The sequence below is a fragment of the Nerophis ophidion genome, linkage group LG23, assembly GCF_033978795.1.
Source record: "Nerophis ophidion isolate RoL-2023_Sa linkage group LG23, RoL_Noph_v1.0, whole genome shotgun sequence".
Lineage (NCBI taxonomy): Eukaryota > Metazoa > Chordata > Actinopteri > Syngnathiformes > Syngnathidae > Nerophis > Nerophis ophidion.
Window position 1 is genome coordinate 41,910,748 of NC_084633.1, and position 26,238 is coordinate 41,936,985.

At 39.2% G+C, this 26,238-nt stretch overlaps 2 protein-coding genes across 4 annotated transcripts in view; one reads left to right on the forward strand and one right to left on the reverse strand.

The window, feature by feature from the left end:
• tbcd (tubulin folding cofactor D) overlaps positions 1-26,238 on the forward strand; it is an 82,461-nt gene that overhangs the window by 11,055 nt on the left and 45,168 nt on the right. Inside the window, exons 5-14 of the mRNA XM_061884678.1 lie at positions 3,119-3,265; positions 6,243-6,298; positions 7,984-8,116; positions 8,500-8,545; positions 12,800-12,932; positions 13,019-13,140; positions 13,224-13,284; positions 13,375-13,449; positions 13,518-13,612; positions 25,620-25,776. Coding sequence (XP_061740662.1) covers positions 3,119-3,265; positions 6,243-6,298; positions 7,984-8,116; positions 8,500-8,545; positions 12,800-12,932; positions 13,019-13,140; positions 13,224-13,284; positions 13,375-13,449; positions 13,518-13,612; positions 25,620-25,776 — 1,025 coding nt within the window. The remainder of the gene's footprint in view (positions 1-3,118; positions 3,266-6,242; positions 6,299-7,983; positions 8,117-8,499; positions 8,546-12,799; positions 12,933-13,018; positions 13,141-13,223; positions 13,285-13,374; positions 13,450-13,517; positions 13,613-25,619; positions 25,777-26,238) is intronic.
• Positions 13,650-18,687, reverse strand: znf750 (zinc finger protein 750). 3 transcript variants are annotated; one of them, XM_061884680.1, is made up of 3 exons: positions 18,528-18,687; positions 15,408-16,611; positions 13,650-14,880 (listed from the first exon to the last, which is right to left on the reverse strand). In XM_061884680.1, the coding sequence occupies exons 2-3, from the start codon at positions 16,598-16,600 to the stop codon at positions 14,382-14,384; spliced, it is 1,692 nt and encodes a 563-aa protein (XP_061740664.1). In that variant the 5' UTR covers positions 16,601-16,611; positions 18,528-18,687; the 3' UTR covers positions 13,650-14,381. The 3 variants fall into 3 exon arrangements, with proteins under 3 accessions (XP_061740664.1, XP_061740665.1, XP_061740666.1); XM_061884681.1 differs by lacking the exon at positions 18,528-18,687 and adding an exon at positions 18,000-18,253; XM_061884682.1 differs by lacking the exon at positions 18,528-18,687 and adding an exon at positions 17,910-18,253.

Sequence of the window (26,238 nt, forward strand, 5' to 3'; positions counted from 1 at the left end):
CACAATTTGTTTTGTTTTTAACCCCGAATGTACATTGAAAATACACGCAACCCTAACTTAAAATGCCGGTCATTTGAGGCATTTAAGAAACTCCACCTGGACAGCCCCGCAAAAGAGGACATATCCTGTAAAAAGAGGAGGTATGGTCTGTCTATTGTAGCCCGGTCGCTGCTAGCATGCCGAGTGTTGTGCCTTGGTTTGCACCGTTTACACAACGTGTGGGACGCAACTTAATATGTCCGTGTGGAAACTCGTTCGGTACACCTCCGAACAGAAACCCCTCTACCAAAATGGTTCAATAAGAATAGATAGATAGATAGTACTTTATTGATTCCTTCAGGAGAGTTCCTTCAGGAAAATTAAAATTCCAGCAGCAGTGTACAGAGTTGAGATCAATTTAAAGAAAAAAGTAAAAAGTAAATAATGGGGGTTTAAAAGGAAACAAAATAGAGAAATATTACAAAAAGAATAAAAACAATGGGAATAACAATATAACAGTAAAATAAGAATATAACAAGACAAAGTAGGCAGTAGTGACCATGTTATGAAAACGTATTGCACTGTTAATGTTTTGCATCCCCTGTCATCCTAATACCCCCCGGCCCCCGTCCCAGAGAGGAGTTGTACAGTCTAATGGCGTGTGGGACAAAGGAGTTTTTGAGTCTATTAGTCCTGCACTTGGGATGAAGCAGTCTAGAACTGAACAGGCTCCTCTGGCTATGCAGAGGGTGACTGGCATCATCCAGGATGCTCACTAGTTTGTCCACAGTCCTCTTCTCTGCCACCCTCACCAGTGAGTCCAGTTTCATTCCCATTGTAGAACCGGCCCGCCTGATCAGTTTCTCAAGTCTGGAGCTGTCCTTCTTAGATGTACTGCCCCCCCAGCACACTACCATGTAGAACACAACACTGGCAACCACAGACTGGTAGTACATCCACAGGAGTTTTCTACAAATGTTGAAGGAGTGCAGTCTCCTGAGGAAGTACAGCCTGCTCTGTCCTTTCTTGTACTGGTGGTCCGTGTTAACAGTCCAGTCCAGCTTATTGTCCACCCAAACCCCGAGGTACTTGAATGAGTCCACGGTCTGTACCTCAACTCCCTCGATCACAATAGGTTGTGACCGTGGACTCGACCTCCCAAAGTCAATGACCAGCTCCTTGGTCTTTGACGGATTGAGCTGCAAGACGTTCGTGTGGCACCAGACAACAAAGTCCCTCACCAGGTTCCCAAACTCCTCCTCTCTGCCGTCCCTGATGCACCCGACGATGGCTGTGTCATCCGCGTACTTCTGGATGTGACACAGCTCTGAGTTGTAGCAGAAGTCAGCGGTGTACAAGGTGAAGAGAAGAGGGGCCAGCACCGTTCCCTGCACGTACCGTTACACCCCTAAAGAACATAGAGTTGATGTTTGATTTGTAATTGTTACCCCAGATTTCAACACAATAATTAAGATATGGGAGTACGATATAATCATATAACATGTTAAGAGCCTTTTGATTTACAGAGTTTTTTAATTGTATGTAACATAGCAATCATTTTTGCCATCTTTGTCTTGAGTATATTTATGTACAGTTTCCAATTTAATTTATTATCTATATAAATTCCCCCCAAAAATGTTGACTACACCCTTTCTATTCTCCATATCATCCATTTCCAAAAATGATATATTTTGTTTTATTTAGGTTGATTGATAGTTAACTGGCATCAAACAGTTGCTTTAGTATGTGTTAGAGATGCGCGGTTTGCGGTCATAACCGCGGAGTCCGCGGATAAACCGCGGGTCGGGCGTGTGACATGACGAAAAAATAGATTTTAAATAGATTCGGGCGGGTGGCGGTTCAACCAATGCGGAAATATATATTGTAATAATCCCAGGAATGTAGGCTCATACAACTTCTTTGTTTATCTTGTCTTTATTGCACAAGATGTAATACAACCACACAACAGCTCTCATGTCTCTAACGCTTTTGCAGGGACAACTCGAACTCTCACTTCCCTATCTCTCCTGGAAGTCCCGACCCCCGGCCAAAGTCATTGGCTAACACCCCGAAGCCAGCCGCTACATTATACATAGTTAAATATTATGTTGAAGAGGTTCATTTAGCCTACTGACGTGTATTTATAAATGGTTGACAACACTTGATGGTACAATCCATACATCACGTCACAGACAACGTCACGCTAACATCACGTGATACCTCTGATGAAGGCTGCAGAAGCAAGGTAGCCCAAACTTGTCAAGTACAACACTTTACCTTACTAGCCTAAAGAAATAAACCATTTATAAATAGTTCAATGTTGTTACCCACATACAAAAAAACAAGCAGCACTCTTTGAAACAGAATTCGGGTATACTTTTATTTTGAAGTGTCTCGTTTGGTCTGTCGACGGATGTAAGGAAGCTACTTCCGGGTATGGCCAACGAGGTATTTGTCATTTGTTGGTATTTTACTTGGTAAAATGTTTGATCCACATGCTGTGCATGTTGTTATTTTTACGTTTGTAACGTGCTTTATTTATTACAGTTGTCACGGTGAATTTGAAGGGAAAGTAAGCCTTCAAATAAATCAGTTCAAGAAAGCCATTGTGTCTGTGCTATTTGGAGGGAGTTACACTTTCTAACCTCACTAATGCCTTGCATCATCTATATTAGATATATAACAACGGGCGGGTGGCGAGCGGGTGTGGCTTTGATGAAATGTTGGTTCGGGTGGATGACGACTTTAGTGATGCGGTTGTGGATGATATAATTTCCTATTCGCACATCTCTAGTATGTGGTGTTCACTCTCTACAGTCTCTAGGAGCTGGCCAAGGCCTTGCCCAGAACAATACAGACTTGAATCATCAGCAAAGAGACTGCAGTTGAGTTTTTTAAAGACTTTACAGATATCATTAATGTACAATAAAAACAATTTTGGTCCCAGTACAGAGCCTTGGGGTACTCTATGTATTATAATCTTTTTATCCGAATCTCCATTGTTCACATGCACATACTGTTCTCATCCACCAAGATAATTTTTCAAGCAATACGATACGACCTCTTGACACCATACGTCTGCAGTTTATCAGATGCTAAACAACATTATTGTTGCTGTACAACCATGTTGTTATTCCAGACATGGGAGACACGCTACATGCTGCTACTGTGGCTGTCCATGACGTGCCTCACTCCTTTTGACCTGTCTCGCCTCGATGGTCATTTGGAGTCTGAAGGTGGCCAAGCCAGAGAGCCCATCATGGACCGTATTCTGGCAATTACAAAGGCAAGTGGAATTGATGCTAAATGTAAAAAATGCAGTGGAACCTCAAAGGTCAAATGTTTAACTAATTCAGGCAATTTCGATTTCCACCAACATTTTGTCAACAAATACCCTGGAAATATTTTACCCTAGGATGCTTGGCTATAAGATACAGTTGGCAATTGGGAAACGTTTTTCGAGTTCTTTGAATGCATGTTATAAAGTTTTACTTAACATTTTTAGTGTTACAAATGTTAGTAAATGATCTACTGAAAAAAACCAAACATTATGTGGTACATTACATGGGACATATATACGTGTCGAAAAGACAGCCAAAGTAATTCAGTAGATGAGAATAAATCTAAAGGTAAAATATAGTGTAGAAAAATGCACCCACTTGCAGGAAATAGTCTTGCTTTTCAAAACGTTCTTTCAGGGCTTGCATGGCAGCACTTAGTGCTGATAGAAATGTTCCTCATTACTCAATACTCAATTTAATAAATTTTCAAAATAAGCTTTTAATCTATCAATGCACTTATTTTATGATAAGCTTTGGTCAGGTCAAACTAAAAGTACGTTATTTTGGTCTTTTTTCCTGTGATTGATTATTTTTTACACATGCAATGCAGCTAAATACGATCTTTTGGGGAATTCCACCTATCTTTCACAATCCTTTCGTAAGACAAGAACACATACGTATTTTTTTGCATTCTAATTTGTAATAATTATCTCTTTCTAAGTGGTTAGCTATGGAGCTAATGGGAGTAAGCACGTCTACCTCTAAATTTCTCTAAAATGCTTTCAAAAACCACCAACAATACTCCATTTAAGTCCCATGACCTGAATATTAACAAAGTGTTACAAAACATTGTTATTGTAAGAATTTAGGCGGACAAACTATGTTAGAGAGCATTAACTGGCTTGTGCAGCAGCTGCAGTGTTGTCATACTAAGATGCTGCATCTCATAGTCAGTTCTGACTTGTTGAAAGTTAATTCTCGATGATTAACGATGCATCTCACCTGGGTAATAGAAGTTTGTGCCCATAACCAAGAAGTTGGTTGGTTATCTGTGACATCCAACTTATCGCGGGAGATGGCGAGAAAGCCACGAAAAGACTCTTCAGTGCCACAAAACACCGTCTTTTTTTTTTTTTTTTTTTCCGTTCTTGTGGATTATTAGTAATTCTTTGTCTAAATGGGATTATATGAACATCCAATTGGTCACCATTTTAGTAAAAGCAGACATTGTACGGTAGGTGATTATTTTATTATGTTAGTTGTTTCCAGAGGTGGGTAGTAATGCGCTACATTTACTCCGTTACATCTACTTGAGTACCTTTTGGGATAAATTGTACTTCTAAGAGTTGTTTTAATGTAACATACTTTTACTTTTACTTGAGTATATTTATAGAGAAGAAACACTACTTTTACTCCTCTCCATTTATCTACATTCAGCTCGATACTCGCTACTGATTTTTATCGATCTGCCCATCAACCTTGCCATGGGGTGATCAAGGGGGATGGGTCAAATGCAGAGAATAATTTTGACACACCTAGTGTGTGTGTGACAATAATTGGCACTTTAATGCACGCTTTGTTTGTTTTGTTTTGACAGACGGACCTTCAAACTAGGATCTATCACATTCCTCCGTTTCACCAATCAAACAGAGCCAGGCGGTCACATAATTAACTGCACACATTTTTTTTTTATAAACCTTTATTTATAAATTTCAACATTTACAAACGGTTGAAAATAATAATCAAAGTAAGTACAAAAACAGTATAAAAACCAGAGGGTTGTAAATTCAAAGTCACTAAAATAGAATGCAAAATATATATATATAAAATAAACAAAGTCTAAAGCCATAGGCTCACGCAATCTCAGTAAATAACTTAAATTTGGAACACAGCATCATCGTTTTCACAGCTTTTTGGTTGTTAGAGGTAGAGTGTTTTAATGTAGGGTTCTAAATCTTTTTTAAAGGCACAAAAAACAGGTCGGGTATTGAGAAACTTACATTTTTGAATATAAAACTTACCCAATAGTATAATGAGCTTGCAAAGGTAAAATTCATTTTCAATTTTTTTTTCCATACAGTGTGAAACCAAATATGTATTATTGAATATATATTATTGTTTTAGTTGCTTAAGAAATATTCCTGGCTCTGAATTTTTTCATTGCTATTTTCGTTTTTGTGCATTACTTGTTGCCATCATCATTAAAGGAACAGGTTACTCATCAGTTACTCAGTACTTGAGTAGTTTTTTCACAACATACTTTTTACTTTTACTCAAGTAAATATTTGGGTGACTACTCCTTACTTTTACTTGAGTAATACATCTCTAAAATAACACTACTCTTACTTGAGTACAATTTCTGGCTACTCTACCCACCTCTGGTTGTTTCTAATGAAGTCTGCTGATATGTAGCAGTTGAAAGAAAAGCGAACATTGTGATGCGTCTATGAAATGAATGCGCCGCTGTATGCTTAAAATAGGAAAATATGACATGTTTTGAATGTGCCTGTTACTACACTACATGTATACTTACAACATGTATATCAAACATAAATGGTGGCGTTTGGATGTTTTTAAAAAAAGCTTTATAGGCAGAAGAGAGCGACTGCCATTGATGAGATTGCTAACTCACTTTAATTTACGTTTACTTACTAGTTAGAATGCATACTAAAAAGAAAAACATGTTCTTACATCGGGAGGGATGTTGAATAATAGGCAACATTTCAAAGCAAGTGTAGTTTCCCTTTTAAAAAGGTTTAAAATGTTACTTCATAATGGGAACATTTTGACCCCGAAACTAATTATTTTTATTGTCATGGGGGAAAAAAATGTACATTTACACAAATCAAAGTGTTGGACTTTAGTAGTTCAAATGTATGTGTAACTACAAAGCATCCAGTAGCAGTATTACTTGCATGATTTTTTTATGGTGTGTCTTTGTTTAACAATGTTTGAGTCAACAGTAGCGTTCTCTCTTTGCAGTCTTATCTGGCTGTCAGTGATAGTTCCAGGGACGCTGCATCAATTTTGGTATCCAAGTAAGTCATATTACTGTTAACAAAGCACATTCATTCAACGTAAGCAACTCTTACAGTTTATTAATATACTTATTATTGCACATATTATTTGCACACTTACCCACAAATAGTGGACGCATTAGTTACACTGACAAAAAGCTCTATATGACTGTATAATGTATATGTTCCTTGACTGCACTTAAATGTAGAATATATTTATATTATTCATATATTATTTATATAATATATGTTATATATTATTTATTATTATTATTGTGAGCGAACTGTGGTGCTGAATTTCCCCCAGGGATCAATAAAGTACTTTCTATTCTAAAAATGCCCATTTTTGTTGCTCCAATCCCTATGATATGCCTCTCATGGTTATTTGAAACATTGTACATTTGGCTTTAAATGTTAAGAAACAATGACAGGCATACAGTGTACAGTATTGTACTTAAAAAAACGTACACACAGTCAACCTAAAAGTCCTGCTGGAAAAAGTTGAGTGAACTGACTTAGGAGACAGCGCCCTCTGCTGGGTACATAGCTACAGAACTTTCCCTCCACATTTAATTTCAAGTTAAAGTACCAATGAATGTCACACACACACACTAGGTGTGGTGAAATTTGTCCTCTGCATTTGACCCATCCCCTTGATCACCCCCTGGGAGGTGAGGGGAGCAGTAGGCAGCAGATGTGCCGCGCCCAGGAATCATTTTTGGTGATTTAATCCCCAATTCCAAGCCTTGATGCTGAGTGCCAAGCAGGGAGGTAATGGCTCCCATTTTTACAGTCTTTGGTTTGAACTCACAACCTACCCATCTCAGTGGTGCCATCATACAACTGTCCAAGAAAACGTACGAATAATGTGTTGGTTCAGAAAGAAAATATATGGTATCGCAAAATTTGAAATTTTTTGTAGGAAAATGTACTTTTTACACAGAATTTGTGTACATTTGATTTCTGTACACAGATTTTTTCCGCTCTGATTTTTTTACACATGATTTTTTTTTAAACATAATTATTTTACGTTGATTTTTTTTAACACTTTTTATGCACTGAATCCTTCAAAATTTAACTGTTATATTCTGAATGTTTGTACGTAGAATTTGAAATACTAAATTTTTTTTCCGCACTGAATTTTTTTACACAGATATTTTTACACTGTAGCTTTTTTAAACTGATTTTTTACACCGATTTGTTTTACAATTAATTGTTTTATACCAAATTTGTTTACACTTGAATTTTTTTTAAACTCATTTTTTTTTTCAAAATATAATTGTTTTATTCAAAATTTTTTCACACTGAATTTTTTAAACTGAATTGTTGTATTCTGAATTTGTATACACATAATTTTTGTGCATTAATTTTTTACACTGATTTTTTTTTTTTGCATTAAAAGTTTTTTACACAGATTTTGTTTTTAAACCAAACTTATTTTACACCAGATCTTATTTAAACTGATTTTTCTTTAAAAATGTATTTGTTTTAGTCTGAATTTTTATACATTAATTTTTTACACAGAATAGTTCTGCACTGAATTTCTTACACAGCTTTTTTTTTTTTTTTACACCAAATGTATTTTTACTTTTTTACTCAGAATTTTTTTAAATTGAATTTTTATGCACAGAATGTTTCTTTATTAATTACACTGATTTTTTACACTGACTTTATGTTCTTGACTCATGTATAATTGTCGTTTACAGGTTCATGACACGTCCTGATGTGCAGAAGAAGTGCCTTAAACACTTTCTGGACTGGAGCCTTGCCACTATATTCCAAACAAATGACTATTCCGTGTACTCCATTATGTTGCTGGATGGAGCTCTTCAGTCTCTGGTAAACACGCACTAAGGTCACATGTGATAATGTGTGTACATTTTTGTAGTAAGACAATTTAATTTCCAATGCTAAAGTACTGTGATTTAATTGAATTGAAGCCACATGACGCCGCGTGTCTTATGTTTTTGTTAAGACGGAGGTGAAATGACTTCCTTTTTAGTTAAAGTGATGTCAGCCAAGCAAGTCATTATATTTGTGGCACTATGACATATGTGGTAAACTTGAAAAAGGTGTTTCTATTTCATCCCCCTGTTTTATCTACATTCAAAACGGAGGCCTGCCCACAGAAACAATGTGTTTTTTTGTCCATCAAATAAGTGATATTAATGAAATAAGAAGCTTGAACGTGTCTTATCTGCATCTTGTCTATGTTCCAACAGGCGACACTTTTTAAACACGGAAAACGCGATGACCTCTTACAGCACGGTAGGTTCCCCTTAGGATGTTCACCATGCTATATTTGACCTGGAACATTCAAGATATGATTTAAGTGTCGACTTTCAACATTCATTTAAAACAGGCCTGGGCAATTATTTTGAATTGGTGGCCAAATTTAGAGAAAAAAATGTGTCTGGGGGACAGTGTATCTATTTTTATGAAATTTTTCACTAATACAAAACCTCATAATGTCTGATTGAATGCTAAAAACTTATTGGCAGAGCGCCTTAAAAAAACTATATGGAATTTAAGATTGAAAAAAAATAATGTGGGATTTACAATATTAACTACGAACTAGAGCTGGGCGATATGGCCTTTTTTTAACATCTCTATTTTTAGGCCATATCACGATACAGCATATATATGTGGATATTTTGCCTTAGTCTTGAATGAACACTTGATGCATATAATGACAGCAGTATGATGATTCTATGTGTCTACATTAAAGCATCCTTCTTCATACTGCATTAATATATGCTACTTTTAAATTTTCCCGCAGAGAAGAAAATCACAACTAAAAGTGTATTTATAAAACAGGGTTTGGCACAGTGGCACAAACGTGCAATTTCAAAACAGAAAGTGCAAGATTGTCAGATGCATTTTAAAACAAGCTAATAGTGCACTTTTGTGCATGATGTCACTAAGATGACATATCAAAACAACACTAAATAAAGTGTACTTTTTGTACAGAACACCTCTACAGTAGCTAAAAAACAAATAAAGGACACTTTTGTGCATGATGTCACACAAGATATTTCAATAAGTGTCACATAAAAGTAGCTGCATATCAAATAGTATATGACCTACAATGTTGATGTGGAAATAGTTGCTTCGGCATTTTGTTGGTGTGGCACCGAACGGAGATGTTGACATGCAGAGTTTGAAAAACTCTTCATTCTCAAGCGGGTGACTTTTCAAATGATGCTACATATTAGCAGTGCTGCTACTTTTTGTAGCAAAGCTTCCACTGCATAAATGTTCAACATATTCCCGCTTGAAGCCCAACCACGGCCAGACGATGGACCCTGTGTTGTTTTTCTTGGGAAATAATTCTTCCTCGATTTGTTACCAGATTCGCACCTTCTCTCTCTCGTATTGCCACTCGCAACACACCGTTAGCATCACAGCTAATGTTACCGTGTCGCTACCTCTCTGCTCGGGGAGGGAATGTGACGTTGCACACGTGACGTATGTAAGGAGGTGCGCTTGTTTTAAGTCTCTATGAGAATGAAAGACAAGAAGGAGGGAGAAACGCATGCAGTGTAATGCCCACAGCTAAAAGCAACTGTGTGAGAAGGTATACTCCAATATCACCATATAGTCATTTTCTATATCGCACCGAGACAAACCTGCGATATATCGAGTAAGAAAAAAACTGAATATTGACAACATATCAACGTCACACACCCTCTCGGTCACATATTTTACAATCAAGCAGGACAAAACAAAAAAACCCACCTACAATCTGATACATCACTAAGCTTTAGAACTTAGATGTAAAAATACCCTTCCAAATATGTCCACAATTCTGGCTGACACTCTGTGGAAACGCTCCCCACCCACACTGCTTGGTGCCTCGTCTGAGCTGCTGTGACCTAGATGATCATAGTAACTAATTAGATGACCATAGTAACTAAGTAGATGACCATAGTAACTAATTAGATTACCATAGTTAAGTACGTATATCATGCAAAAGGGCAGATTCCAACCAATAAAGTACTTTGTATAGTGCAAGACTTACGGTCATTTGAAAACATCACTGCACATCATAATGGCAGCTACACTTTCAATTTTAAAGATCTAAAAAAATAATTTGAGAATGTCCAGCGGGCCAGATTGAAGAAGTAAAGGGGCCGATTTAAGGGGCTGATTTAAAAGGTATCACCAAATCAGCCATTTGTGGTACAGTGGTACCTGGGTGTTCGTAATTTAACCCTAATGACCAAATCATACAAAAACCAAAGCAAATTTTCATGTAAGAAATAATGTCTATCCAAAAATATTAACGCAACGCATTTGAATAGAGAATAATACGATGTAAAGTTAAGAGAGCACTGTAGCAGCAGATTCAGTGCAAATAATTGTTGAGGGCACAAGGAAAGTCCCTGAGTGTAGATGTATGTGATCTTACTGATCTGCAGTGCCTGCCAAAAGGCAACATTTGGAACCATTGGTTTCCCAGGTTAGAGGAGCTAGGACCATTGTTGCTCTGGTGAGGTAGCGAGAGGCAGCAATATCTTTTTTTTTTAGCTTCTCTCGCCACTCTACTCAGGGCTGTTTTGTCTGCTGCAGCAGTGTAATGTACTGGGAGGCAGTAGATCAGGATGAGTTCAGTGGCATCCCCTCCACGCTGTTCATCCTGTGCACTCTCTAATGGGCTTATTTCACCATGGCTGTGGTGTTGCTTGACCCGCAGAGGTCCTCGGACAGCTTTTGCCTGTACAGGTGCTGTTCATATTATTAGAATATCATGAAAAAGTTGATTTATTTCAGTAATTATATTCAGAACGTGAAACTTACATATTATATCAATTCATTACACACATAGTGATATATTTGAAATGTTTATTTCTTTAAATGTTGATGATTAGTACTGACAATTACTGAAAATCCCAAATTCAGAATCTCAGAAAATTAGAATATTAGTTACGACTAGTACCAAAAAATATTTTTTAGAAATGTGGGCCAACTGGAAAGTATGAACATGGAAAGTTTTAGCATGTACGGCAATCAATACTTAGTTGCAGCTCTTTTTGCCTGAATTGCTGCAGCAATACGGCGTGGCATGGAGTCCACCAGTCTGTTGCACTCCTCAGGTGTTATGAGAGTCCAGCTTGCTTTAATAGTGGCCTTCAGCTCTTCAGCATTGTTGGCTCTGGCATCTGGCATCTTCCGCTTCACAATACCCCATAGCTTTTCTATGGGGTTAAGGTCAGGTGAGTTTGCAGGCCAATCAAGAACAGGGATACCATGGTCCTTAAACCAGGTACTGGTAGATTTGGCACTGTGTGCAGGTGCCAAGTCATGTTGGAAAATGAAATCTTCACCTCTATAAAATTGGTCCGCGCCAGGCAGCATAAAGTGTTCTAAAGCTTCCTGGTAGACTGCTGCATTGACCCTAGACCTCAGGAAACACAGTGGACCAACACCAGCAGATGACATGGCACCCCAGACCATGACCCATTGTGGAAATTTGACACTGGACTTCAGGCAATGTGATTCTGTGCCTCTCCTGTCTTCCTCCAGACTCTGGGACCTTGATTTCCAAAGGAGACATAAAATTTACTTTCATCTGAAAACATAACTTTGGACCACTCAGCAGCAGTCCAGTCCTTTTTGTCTTGAGCCCAGGCGAGACGCTTTTGACGTTGTCTCTTATTCAAGAGTGGCTTTACACAAGGAATGCGACAGTTGAAGCCTATATCTTGCATATGTCGGTGCGTGGTGGTTCTTGAAGCACTGACTCCAGCTGCAGTCCACTCTTTGTGGATCTCCCCCACATTTTTGAATGGGTTTTGTTTGACAATCCTCTCCAGGGCGCGGTTATCCCTCTTGATTGTACACTTTTTTCTACCACATCTTTGTCTTCCCTTGGCCTCTCTATTAATGTGCTTGGACACAGAGCTCTGGGAACATCCACCCTCTTTGGCAATTACCTTTTGTGTCTTGCCCTCCTTCTTTAAAGTATCAATGGTCATCTTTTGGACAGTTGTCAAGTCAGCAGTCTTCCCCATGATTGTGTGTCATACAGAATCAAAACGAGAGACCATTTAAAGGCTTTCCCAGGTGTTTTGAGTTAGTTATCTAATTAGAGTGTGGCACCAGGTGTCTTCAATATCTGACCTTTTCACCATATTCTAATTTTCTGAGATGTTGAATTTTGGGTTTTCATTGGTTGTCAGCTATAATCATCTCCTTTTTGCCAAAAAACACTTGAAATGTATCAGTCTGTTTGGAATGAATTTATACATTCTACAAGTTTGACTTTCTAAATGGAATTAATGAAATAAATCAACTTTTTCATGATATTCTAATAATATGACTAGCACCTGTAGTCACAAAGATTTGTGAATACAAATAAAAGTAGGCAGATATTTGCATGCAAACAGGTTAGGTGTCTCTCAAAGTAAAAACATCCTTCCATTTCATAGACATGTGCTTTTATCTATTCATGTTTATCATTATTTTAAGTGTTTTTTTTGTTTTTGTTTTATTACCATGAATGCTATTGTCATCCAACAGCTTCCACAGTTTTGCAGTGTCTGGAACAGAAACATTTGTCAGAGAGCAGCGAGGCCATGCTAAGGAAGCTCAATGTCAAACTCATTCAGAGACTGGGCCTCACCTACCTGAAGCCTTGCTTGGCCCATTGGAGGTCAGACAAAAACCTGATATAAAACATGTGCTGCTTCTTAGCTTTAACATGACAGACTTGCTCCTCCATGTGTGTTGATGTTTTAGGTACCAGAGAGGAAGCCGGTCCATAGCATCCACTCTTTTGACCAACACTCCCTCGACAGAGCCCGGTGGGACACAAGCGGAGGAGGATTACGACATTCCTGAAGAGTTAGAGACTGTTATCGGTGAGGTTCTAAATAATGTGGACATCTGAAGTTACCTTGCCAATGTAGAAGACAATCCAATGTGTTCTTTGATGTGTTGTTAGAGCATCTACTGGTGGGGCTTAAGGATAAGGAAACAATTGTGCGTTGGTCTGCAGCAAAAGGGTATTAATGTTTTTAACAGTAAAACATTCTTGCTACATATTGGTGTTGCATGTCTCTAATTATTAAATTGTGTTTTTCTAACCCGTTAAGTGTAGGGAGGGTGACTGGGAGACTACCCAAGGAGCTGGCAGATGAGGTGGTCGCATCAGTCTTAGATTGCTTCAGGTACTTTACTGCTGTGCTGTTGTTTAGTAGCTGTTAGTGTCAATACAGTATGTGTGTTCATGTTAAAGCTTCCAGGAAACAGACAACACTTGGCATGGAGGATGTCTGGCTCTGGCGGAACTTGGACGGAGAGGCCTGCTGCTGCCATCCAGATTGACAGATGGTAGGTGGCCGGTATTTACAAATCAGTACATGCGCCATCCATGTGAGTATGTGTATTTATTTTTCTTTTTTCAGTTTTTCTTTAAATGCCGTCACAAAAAGTGTCCATATTTCAATATGAACATACTCTATAAAGAATCCTTTTCACCAATCTACATTATGAATCAAACTCTATAAAGAATTATTTTTACCAATATACATTATGAATCAAATACAAGACAGTATTTCCCCCCTGGAAAAAAAGTCTGAAAAAAAAGGGTTGTCTTATATTTAGGGACAACAGATTTATACGAACCAACAAATAGATTTTTCCCAGGACAGTCTGAGCTTTTCTTCCTGTCACTTACACACTCACCTGGAGAGGCGACACAGAGACCTGACAGTTTCAAAGGCTTGTTAGCAATTCAGTAAACATTAGTTTTAAAACGGTCGAGCAGCCAAGAAATATGATGCAAAAAATATGGTACACATGTCAATACATTACAGTTCTTTGTGTCAATTGTTTATCTGTTAAAGTACATTTGGTAGACAGCATTTTCTCTACTCATATGGTTAAATGGTGTACCCACAATATTAGAGGCAGCCCCTTAAAATACAACCATAAGTCGGTCGCGAGTCCAGTGTGTGTACAATTACAACATAAAAACATATTTACATCCTGTACATTACAGGTAGGGCTTTATTTAGTCTTTCAGTGCTTCATTGATGATGTTCCACAGGCTGATTAGATCGAAGCTTTTTGCCAATTAATACAAAATCATATTACATGTTTAGCTGCGGCGAGGCCTCCTCCTCCTCACGTTCCGCTTTGTCACTTTAGCTCTCTTGTTTGTTTTGTTGTTTGTTTTAGCTTGGCGCGCTCGTTTCGCACCTGTCAAGGTCGCCCTGGTCGTACGTTTTGTATTTCGGGGATCTTCGTCATCTTCCTTGAGTCTCTCTGGCGGCTCAATGTCACATAAAGAGGCAGCCGTGCTCGCTACGTAGAGCTGACAGAGCGCGAGTGCTGCATTCTGCCTCTGGTCAAAGGTTTCTTCATCTGCACTCAGATGAGGATCATCTGAAGAGTTAGCCTGAGAAGAGCAAAGGGTGAGGTTCAGGGGTAACTCTGCCCTCTTTGGCTGGTCTCTGTGGTCGGCTGAAAATATGTCTTTGTCTTGGGTTCTCGTTGAGAGGTTTAGCGGTGCTGGATCGTCTCTGTTGTCCTCTTCTTCGTGTTCGGATGTAGTTTCAGGACATGACTCAGACACAGCGGAATATCTGCTCTCTGATCTGTAAAATAGATTAAGTTAGCGCTCCAATGAGTAAAGTTATCGTGTTCCCAAAAATGTTGCAGTACGTTGACTCCCCAAATTACGCTGTGAACAGAGGGTGCATGTTTGGTTTTTCCAGTGAATGTGTCAGAAATAATCGGTTGGAAGTTGGTATCTTCTACTGAATAATCAATTAATCCAGTGTTTCTCACAGCTGTTATTGCTATCAAGGTTTCAAGTTTTATTGGTCACATGCAGAGTACACCACAGTGAAATGTTTTTTTCCAAGCTCTTCAGATATTGTGTTGGTATCTTCTACTGAATAATCAATTAATCCAGTGTTTCTCACAGCTGTTATTGCTATCAAGGTTTTAAGTTTTATTGGTCACATGCAGAGTGCACCACAGTGAAGTGCTTTTTTCCAAGCTCTTCAGATATTACGTACAGGGGGATTCAAACACTAGTTGCATACAAACAGGAGTTCAGAATACGAAGAGAGCTTTGTTGATGACGTAAAAAGACACTGAACATTGGTCATTTGCTTACCCTCTGTCTACAAGCAGAGCTCCTAACTGCAGCAAGCTCTCCGCTGTATCTTTATGCCTGGCACTGGTCTGTACATGCTGAACCACTGTCGACGACAGCCGCTTGTCCACGTTGGTGTCCTGTGGCGCCTGCCCCCCGTCCTTCTGGATGACGTGTGCATGACTTGGTCTGTCAGGGGATCCCAAAGCGGAACATCCCTCCTTGGGGCTCAGCCTGGTTGCCTTGTCCCCACTTTGCCTGTGGTCTAGCTGCTCTTGTTCGATGGCGTTGAAATGATAGGGATGGGATTGTACATATAAATTGTAATCTTTAGAGCTGAGAGTTTGCTGGTACCATTCCAAGGGAATATATCTTGATGCTGTGATGGGCATGGAGATGTCATGGGGTCTGTACAGGCCATAATGAAAGGGGTGGACTGGGTGGCAGTATCTGTATTGGTATGGTGGGAATAGTGAAGCAGGAAGTGGCGAAGCACTGCCATGTGGCACCGCTGGCCTTTGGGGATTTGGGACCTCTAGTCGGAAAGAAGAATTGAGCTCATTTGCATTTTGGTTAGCAGGGTGGTAGTATTGCGTGGAGAGAGGTTGGTCAGGTAGGAGATGAGGAAAGTATTCTAGACCAACTGGAGTGGGGAATGGCTTAAAAGTTATTGGAAATGCAGCGTGATTGAAATGCGGAATTTGTGGATGGTCTGACGGCTGCATGGGTGTGTTGAAGACTTCGTCACGTTTGGGTGTGACCAGGGAGAAGGCAGATTGGTGTGGCATTGACTTAGTGTCTTTGCTGTCCTGGTTTTCTCCTGCTAGACGTTCCTCTTCCCCTCCTTTTTCCCTTTCGATTGGACTTTCGCACCCAATATTGACCTCTTCACTTGCATCTCTCACCTCGTCTCTGTTCTCCTTTGCCTGCTGTTTGTCCTGATTGATGGATGCGCCTCCTGGCAAGTTTGGACTGTCCATTGACATTACCAGGGTGGCCTTTGCTGCTGTCTTGTCCTGTCGGGCCGTTGGACCATTTTTCTGTGACATCAGAGAGATGGAGTTCTTACACAGGTTATATTTCATATGGTTAAAGAGGTGGGACTTCTCATTGCAGGTAAATGGACACTGGAAACACCGGTATTTGAATGGCTTCCCAAGCGGTCGAGGAATGTAGTGAGGCCTTTTTGGCTTGCGTTCTTGAGCAGTGTCCATCTCTAGTTTGTCTGTAAAAAACAGAACAAACAAAACAGTGAGCACAGCTTTACCCTCAACAATGGCATTCTAAGATTCATCTGTCCACATGACAATGGCCTCTTAGTTTTTCAGCATGACTTTGTAGTCTGCCCTATTGGTTGTGTGCAAAACACTTTGGAAGACATGCTAGCATATTGAGTTGGGGAAATACAATATTCGATTTTTAGATGCATCGCAATTCGGATACGGACAATTATAGAATCGATTAGTTAATGTCAATAATTGGTAATCGATTTATTTGTTAAATAAAGTAATTCTGACGGTTGTAAATTCGGCTGACTGCAGCGAGTCACCTCACCGAAAAATCTGACCAGCTCCTTTATCATAGTTTGCACACATTTCCATCAATTTATTAATAGTGATGGACATTTCTTATTACAAATGCACTGTTTTTAAAAGTTGCAAGTGATGAACGCTTGTTTGGAAAAACAAAAAAAATGTAAAACTGAATCAATATATATAAAATAAAGATGCATCAATAATTGATTTTTAATCAAATCATAGCTCCTGAACCAAAATCGTAATCGATTCATGAGGTGGCCAAAGATTCTCACACATGTAATACATTTATCCTCAAAGTTTTATGATCATTGGACAAATGGTCAATGACTTTTAGGTAATTTCCTGCTAAGTCTGACTCGTGTTCCTGCAAAGATGCTTGATAGCAAGTATGTTTTTCAATTCATCGTCCTCACATTGTGTAGACCTGTGCTTTTCATTCCCCAACATGTATGTGTCTACCAAATTTAGTGGTGATGTGGCGCAAAACCTTACGGCTACAGTGGAAGGTTTGTAAACAAATATGGAGTCAATTTGACTTTAATACCAACACAGTCAGTAAGTCAGGTATAAGAGTAGAAAAGTTACCTGGCTCACACTAACAACTACATAAAAATATGCAAAGACATGGCAGCATAACTTCTAACTTAAATTTGAGCTAATCTCAAGTAATTTCTGTAAAAGAGACAGTAATAGCAATTGTCTGATTCCATGGCAACATAAAAAAAAAAAAAACCAGTCACACTCTTGAAAGGAACCCAATATACTGGTAGTTGTGTGAAATGAAATACCAGAACGCATTGGGAAAATATACATTTTTGCAAATATTAGCGCAAAATCTCTATCCGTCCAAAACAGTGCACCCTAGGGCTAATGTATTTCTACAACTGTTGCTGCAAACTGGTTAGATGACAAACAAGACAGGGTTGAATATGCAAAACTTATGCAAATAAATGTGCATGCCGACCGACGCTTTGTATGCTGTCACCTTGAGGTTTGGGTTAATTAGCAGCTGCATAAATCCACCAAATATCCCTCGTCCTAAAGCCGCTGCAACGCAGGTGTTGGTTTAACTTACTGACATGGACTTGCTGTAACTTGCTCCTTTCCCAAACTCACTGCTAGCTGTGTGGGAACCTGGAGCCACCTGTTTCCCATGACTACACCTGCAGATTCATCAGTGACTCGCTCACTGGTGCTCGCTAACAAATCTGAGGAAAAGCTTCTTTACTCCTCACAAATCTTTCCCAGGATGTAGAAAAAGAAGTGTCCAGACTCTTTGGCACCTGCCTTAGAGATGAAACATCACCTAAAACTGTGTCGCTGCTCTGAGAAACCTGCTTGTCATGCGCTGTCGCAAGAAGTTGTCCCTCAAGTTTCTGCCACTCCCTCACAAAGAACTCCAATTAGCTCTAAAATCGTTTTTTTTAGGTTAAATGTTTGCAGTATATTTGTCTATTTCTATCATATTTAGATTAATCTTCCATGCTGGTGAAATAATACACACGTGAACATTAGTGAGCACAATCATCACCAGTGACACAAAAGTGTCAGAATATTCTAACATATTGTAACTTTCTTTAGGAATTATTAAAATAGCTTTTACCTGCTCTAAGTCCAACTGGTAGTCGTGCCTGATGAGCAGTTCCTGGGTCTGGTCGGGATAGCTGCTCCTAATATGACTTGAGAGCGTGTTTGTGTGTGACCCAGCATGTGTATTGATATTAGTTGTGTGGTGAGTTCCTCTTTCTGATGTGTTGTCTCACCCAGAGGGTGTGGCCTTCGCTCAAACAGCAGGGGCCTCAGGCAACATCAATGTTCCTGATATTAGTCAAGCCTCAAGCCACGGTTTGCATGATGCGCCAAGGTGGGCGCCTTCAGTCATCTGGTTTTGTTTCGGGTCACGCCGTGTCTTTTTGTGGGCTGCAGTGACTGCATTGTCGCCGCAGCCGCTGAATATTCAAACGTGCTTTCGAGACGTGACCAAGAAGAGGTGCATGTGTTCTGGTATTTCACAAAAATAAGTATGCCCATTACATTTCAATAACTATGTCATTGTATCTTTTCAATGGACAGTACTATAAAACTTAGACTCTCAAACTCAATCAATCAATCAATCAATGTTTATTTATTTATATAGCCCTAAATCACAAATGTCTCAAAGGACTGTACAAACCATTACGACTACGACATCCTCGGAGGAACCCACAAAAAGGCAAGGAAAATTGGTACGTGTATCACTCGTCAGCGTCGTGTATTAAGAGAGTATGGTCAAATAAACAACAGACACCATTTTTTCTATCAAAGCTATGTGTGGCTTTCACCCAAAGCATGCAATTGCTGTCATTTTGACATTAGTTTTCCTGACAAAATACACCAAAATAGTGTCTAAAATGCCTCAAAGGACTGTACAAACCATTACGACTACGACATCCTCGGAAGAACCCACAAAAGGGCAAGGAAAACTGATACGTTTATCACTCGTCAGCGTCGTGTATTAAGAGAGTATGGCCAAATAAACAACAGACACCATTTTTGCTATCAAAGCTATGTGTGGCTGTCACCCAAAGCATGCAATTGCTGTCATTTTGACATTAGTTTTCCTGACAAAATACACCAAAATAGTGTCTAAATATAGTTCTAAACATACCCCCGCTCATAAACTTACAATAAAGCAAGCTTTTATTTCGTCAAATAATAATTGCTGCTACTATCATACAGTGTTTAGTGACCAGCGGGCTCTCTAACACCTCCGCGACGCAGCATAAAATGTTAAAGAATACATAGAGCGACCAACAAACAAAACCTACTACCCAACGTTTTGCCAAAATCTTCAACAATCACGGAGAAATTATGACTTTTTCTCATATTTCTGCACAATAACTCAGATATGGTAACACTCCACATAACAGTACATTTTTGGTCCAGAACATATTTTGCTTTATTCATTATTGACGTATTTCTTGCCACTTTATGTTTTATATTTTTATGTGAGATTTCCAGTTCATTTTATTATTTTATTTTTACACCCCAAATTTGATTTGTTTACTCTTTAAATGTCTGCACAGTCTATTTATATTTGTGTTTGACTTTCTCCCATGCTGTTACTGAAAAGCATCATTTTAGTGTTACTGAGACTCAAGGATAGTGTATTTTAATACACATTTCTTGAAATTAGTTACCGTATTTTTCGGATTATAAATTGCTCCGGAGTATACGTCGCACCGGCTGAAAATGCATAATAAAGAAGGAAAAAAACATACGTAAGTCGCATTTTTGGGGGAAATGTATTTGATAAAAGCCAACACCAAGAATAGACATTTGAAAGGCAATTTAAAATAAATAAACAGGCTGAATAAGTGTAGGTTATATGAGGCATAAATAAGCAACTGCTATGTTAACCTAACATATTATGGTAAGAGTCATTCAAATAACTATAACATATAGAACATGCTATACCTTTACCAAACTATCTCTCACTCCTAATCCATAAATCCCATGAAATCTTATATAGAACATGCTATACCTTTACCAAACAATCTGTCACTCCTAATCCAGAAATCCCATTAAATCGTCTTCCTGGATGTGGCTTCTAAACAAATCTGCCAACTCCAAAGGTATGTGCCGCTTCCTCTTGTCGTTTTCTGCTGCATCATGTGTTTACTTTGCACAAGACCCTGTCGTTGGCGTCTCTCCAGTGTTGAAGGCGAACCTTCACTTCCCATACCATTTTCTGGGTTATTCACACGGGTGGTACATCCCCATGCTGCACAACATGGCATTTTTACACAACGAAAAAGCGCCGCCAACATAGCATCAGCTCAAAGTTGCTAGCATACATGGTGCTCTGTAGTCATGGGCGTGCCTTTTGACCAATCATTGAGGAGATGGCCTGAATCCGGGTTGGCCATACTATCTCCATACACGGCTCTGCCATAGTGGTACGTGGGTTCCATCGATTGGTACACCAAATAATCACTTAATCAAATATTCAAACACATTGTAACTGTTCAAACTTTGTGCAGTGTTACAGTGGCCAACAATATTAAATATGCTTGTCAAATAAAACCTCCGCTTTGTTTTTAATAAATACTTAGGCTTACTACGCTAATGTATTTTCATGTTGGTCATAGTGGTGGTACTTGTAGAGCCAAGTTTTTTCTGAGGTTGTACTTGGTTAAAAAAAAAAAGTTTGAGAACCTCTGCTATAAATCTAAGTTCGGATATACTTTCGAACAGAGGTCTTCAACTGGGGGTCTGCTGAGGTTCTGCAGGGGGCTCATGACATTTTTAGTTGAAAGGACAAATAAGATTGATCCAACACACTGTAGTGAACAGATAAATAGCGGCAGAAGATGTCTTTCAGTCATTAATGCACACATTCTGAGACACACTGGTTTATTCCCGTTTATTACCATGAATTGATTAACATGGACCCCAATTTAAACAAGTTAAAAAACGTATTCGGGTGTTTCCATTTAGTGGTCAGTCGTACGGAATATGTCATCATCGGCGGTCACTCGAACAAGTATGACGATCCTCCTGGTAGGGGTATATCCCTTTATGGAGGATGCCTGTGCGTGACTTAGTTTAAGGTGGGGAGACTGGTGCACAGACAGTCACCACACCATTCTTGACAGAATTGGGTCAGGGTCCAGTGGCATGGAGTCTAAGACGATTGGGGACCCTTTTCTGCTGCAGCCTTCTTCCGCCATCGCAGCCGTTGTGGTAGTTCTTAAATCTACCGTCTTCCGCCTGCTCCACCGTTGAGGTCTTCACCGTATCCCTGGCAAGGGGGCAGGAAGGTACTAGGCCTTTGCCAAGGGCCACTTGGGGTAACAGTAGTAAAGGGGTTAACCTCCTAGTGCCCCAAGACCCCATAGAGGAGCCTCCACTGCCGGATGCACTTTAACGTCATGCCCAGGACCAGTACTGTACCTGTACTGTGAAATCTACTAATAAACTCACCTTTCCTTGCAACAAGGAGGACACTCCCCTATCACATTTGGGCCTGTCTGTTGGCCGAGAGCCCATTATTAGCCAGTAGCCTTCTTATGTTTTAAGTGTTTGGATCGCAAAATTGAACGTTTTGTAACGCAACAAAAAGAAAGTCACAAGCATCTGAGGAATAAGCATACCCTATCTCAGAAACCACAATTTAACAAGGTACTTTTAAGACCAGTTTAATTTAATACACCATTTCATCCAAGATATATAGGCTAAGTAAGGGGTCCCGCGCTCACCCCTTCCATCGATTTGGGGGACTTTGGCCTGGATAACGTTGAAGACCCCTGTTTTAGAGTAGTGTCCAGTTCTTACAGCGGTATAGATTTTCTATCCACTGAAAATGAGTCAACACTAGGGGTCTAACGGTACACAAAAATTTGGGTTCGGAACATACCTCGGTTTAAAGGTCACGGTTCGGTTCATTTTTGGTACAGTACGAAAACAACAAAAGATTAATTTTTTGGTTATTTATTTACCAAATTTTTAAATAATAGCTTTATCTTTTTAACATTGGGAACACTATAATAATTCTGCCCACGTTAATCAACATTAAACTGCCTCAACTTGTTGCTCAGATTTAAAAAAATGACAAAACTTTTCTTCTACATATAAAAAGTGCAACATTAAACAGTTTCAAGTAAACTCGTCATGCTTAATTTATCACAGCATTTGGGAAGCCTGTAGTTGACTTTTATTATGTAAATGTTATATTTTCATCAACATGTGATAGCAGGGAAACTAGGCTGCTACATTACTAATGATTAATGTAACTATAGCTGAAAAAATAGTACAATAGCAATTGAAGAGACTATTAATCCCTGAACATCATGCAGTTAATGTAGGCTTAATGATGCATTTACATTATTATATCACTAGCATACGCACGCACGCACGCGCACACACACATACACCACACATTAAGCTAACACACACACACACACCGCAAAATGAGCTAACGTTACGCTAAAAGTTAATCAGCCTTCACCTCAAGCCAGGACTGCGAGCTAGCTGAGCTGCAGTTTGTTTCTAGAACGTCATCTAAAACGTTGACTGGGAGGTGTTTATTATAGTTTGTGGAGAGTCCACTGCTCACCTGCTAAACACCTATCTGCTCCACGCTGAATACGTACTGCTGATTGGTTGTTACCGCTCTGAATAGGCACTGCTGACTGGCTGTTACTGCTATATATGTAAGCAATCAGATGGTTGTGTGGGTGGGACAATGCTGTCTGCTGTGTAGAAGACAGAAGTAGAACGGAGCAGAGCAGCTTGTTAAAACTTTAGCTTAATAAGTTTGTGTGGAAACTCGTTCGGTACACCTCCGACCCAAACCGGAACCCCCTTACCGAAACGGTATAATACAAATACACATACCGTTACACCCCTAGTCAACACACAACCATTATTGTCTGAACAGCTGGCAACAGTCGTAAGCTGCTGGTTTACGCTCTAGTCAGGAAATGACTCGGCAAGGCTCGGTATTGGGACCTAAGTTTTTTATACTTTATTTAAATAATATTTGTCCAGTATCTAATAAATGGAAATGTATTATGTTTGCAGATGATACAAATGTATATTGTTCAGGAGAAGACTTGAAGGAAGAGTTGAGGATAATAGAGGTTGACTTGATTCAGCTAAAAAAAAAAGATTGATATTAATAAGTTATCATTAAATGATAAGAAAACTAAATTTATGGTGTTTAGTGGTGCAAGGACAAATTGTGAAGTACCATTAAATCAAGACGAAATTGATCAAGTATATGGAACTTAATTCTTGGGAATAATAATTGTTTATCATAAATTATTTTGTAAACCGCATATTAAATATATAAAGGGAAAAATATCCATATCCATTGTTATACTTTATAAAGTAAGACACATGCTGATTAAGAAATGTCTGCATATGTTATATTGTTCTTTTATTTTTCCATATCTAACATGTTGTGTTGAAGTTTGGGGAATGTTTATAAAACAAACATAGACCCAATAAATAAACTTAAAAAAAGGGTCATTAGAATAATACACAAAGCGTGCTACTATGAACATACCAATCCATTATTTATAACTTGTAATGTGTACAAATGTTCAGATATTGTTTTTAAAAGCAATTGAAATTATGTTTAGAGGAAAGAACAACAGCCTTCTAGCTTGTATTCTTAGGTTATTTAAAATAGGAGGAGAAAACTATGATTTATGGGGGATATTTGATTTTGAAATAGTTAAAGTAAGAAGGAATATAAAATACAAATGTATTTTAATTTTAGGAGTTAAGTGGTGGAACAGGCTCAGTGAGTTGAAGACATGTAGTTCTTTGAGGTTTTAGAAAACATTGAAAGGTGAAATGGTGGAAGATGGGTTAGTCTAGTTTAGTTTAGTCTTAATTTGAAGGGACAATGCACAGAAACATTAAACTCAAAGACAGATATGTTCTGATTATAGCTAAGTAGCTCATTTCCATCTGCAGTCCCTGGCTACCTAAATTAAAGGGATACAAAAATCATGCAATACAAATATTACAATAAAATCATACCATATCACATAATCAAATAAGAAAAGTCATAAAATGCCCTTTCATGGACACATACTTAATATACAATACAACCACAGCTCATTTACATCATCACACAAAGACAATACATGCTCTTGTTCACATCTGTCATCATTTGTAAAAACAACCATGATTTTAACACACACCTCACAATTTACAACGAAAACGCTGTCATGGATAAATATAATACACATTAAGTTGATGTGTCAAACATAGTGGCCGCCTTAGTGACCGTGTGAGCAACTTTGATTGCTCCAAAGCCGCTTTTTAACTTCAATTGAATGAAGAGAGCATCTGCCTCACAATACGAAGGTCCTGAGTAGTCCTGGGTTCAATCATGGGCTAGAGATCTTTCTGTGTAGAGTTTGCATGTTCTCCCCGTGACTGCGTGGGTTCCCTCCGGGTGTTCCGGCTTCCTCCCACCTGCAAAGACATGCACCTGGGGATAGGCCCCTCCCACCTCCAAAGACATGCACCTGGGGATAGGTTGATTGGCAACACTAAATGGTCCCTAGTGTGTGAATGTTGTCTATCTGTGTTGGCCCTGCGATGAGGTGGCGACTTGTCCAGGGTGTACCCCGCGTATCGCCCGAATGCAGCTGAGATTGGCTCCAACGACCCTAAAAAGGACAAGTGGTAGAAAATGGATGGATGGATTGATGGATAAAATATAGTAACAATTACTTTCATTCCATTGATTTTTTTTTTTAATGTTGATGTTCCAGGTAATCTTATTTTCCGCGAAGGTATAGGATAGGCAAATATAGGCTTTGGATTTCAGCCTGTTCCTTTTCCTGGTCATTTTTTTACTTTTCTTTTTGTGTGTAAATGTGTGTGATTGTTAAATATGTCTCATTTGAGCTGTTAAATGGATCACACAAAATGGTTGATGGTTGATTATATGACCCAAATCAACTTATTTCATTCACTCATTGAACTGCAAAAAAAATCCTCAGCCTTGTAATATCTTAGTGTGAATTGAAATCCTGAAATATTTTAATACGCATTATAGTTTAATTTGAGATGCACCTCTATACTGTCACCGGCTACTTTGAATTCTATACCGATAAAGTACACTGTAGTAATCACACACCAGGTTTGAATTATTGAGGGAATTAAAGCTAACAATTTGTTTCCCTTTCAGTTGTGCCACTCATCATCAAGTCCCTGACCTATGACGAGAAGAGGGGAGCATGCAGCATTGGCTCCAATGTCCGCGACGCAGCGTGCTACGTGTGTTGGTCCTTTGCCAGGGCGTATGATCCTAAAGAGCTCAAGCCGTTTGTCAATCAAATTGCCAGGTAAGGTACTTCCAGAATCCAGAAGCACAAACTAAGATAAAAACAAGACCAAATCAAATCTTATGCTTTAGGAGTGCAAATGCAGTTGAGATGCAAACACATTTAATCGATACTTGGTTAGCATCTCATCGTGTCGTGACAATGAGGTGCAATCTGTAACTGGCACGGTGCTGAGCTGCAAAATGAGGCCACACTGTTGCGTCAGTCTTTTTCTCAGGAGTGACTCGACGGCAGTGCATGTACCGACCTGCGGCCTGCGACTGTGACTGTGCAGACCAGCTCTGCAGTGTCGGTTAGATCCCCTAGCGTCGCCACGACGACACCCTCCTTTGCCCTTGCCTACTGGATCGCCAGGTTTCGCCTGTTGCTGCAGGTTTCGGTCACTGCTTGGCAGCGGGGATTTTAGCAAGCTGGTTCCTGCGCCATTCAGCCTGATGACTTTTGAAAGAGGACGCGGAACTG

Coding starts and splice junctions, on each gene's coding strand:
- znf750 (XM_061884680.1), bottom strand. CDS start 16,600: ATGGACACTGCTCAAGAACGCAAGCCAAAAAGGCCTCACTACATTCCT. Junction 14,881..15,407: donor GCTCTGCTTGTAGACAGAGG/GTAAGCAAATGA, acceptor TCTATTTTACAG/ATCAGAGAGCAGATATTCCG.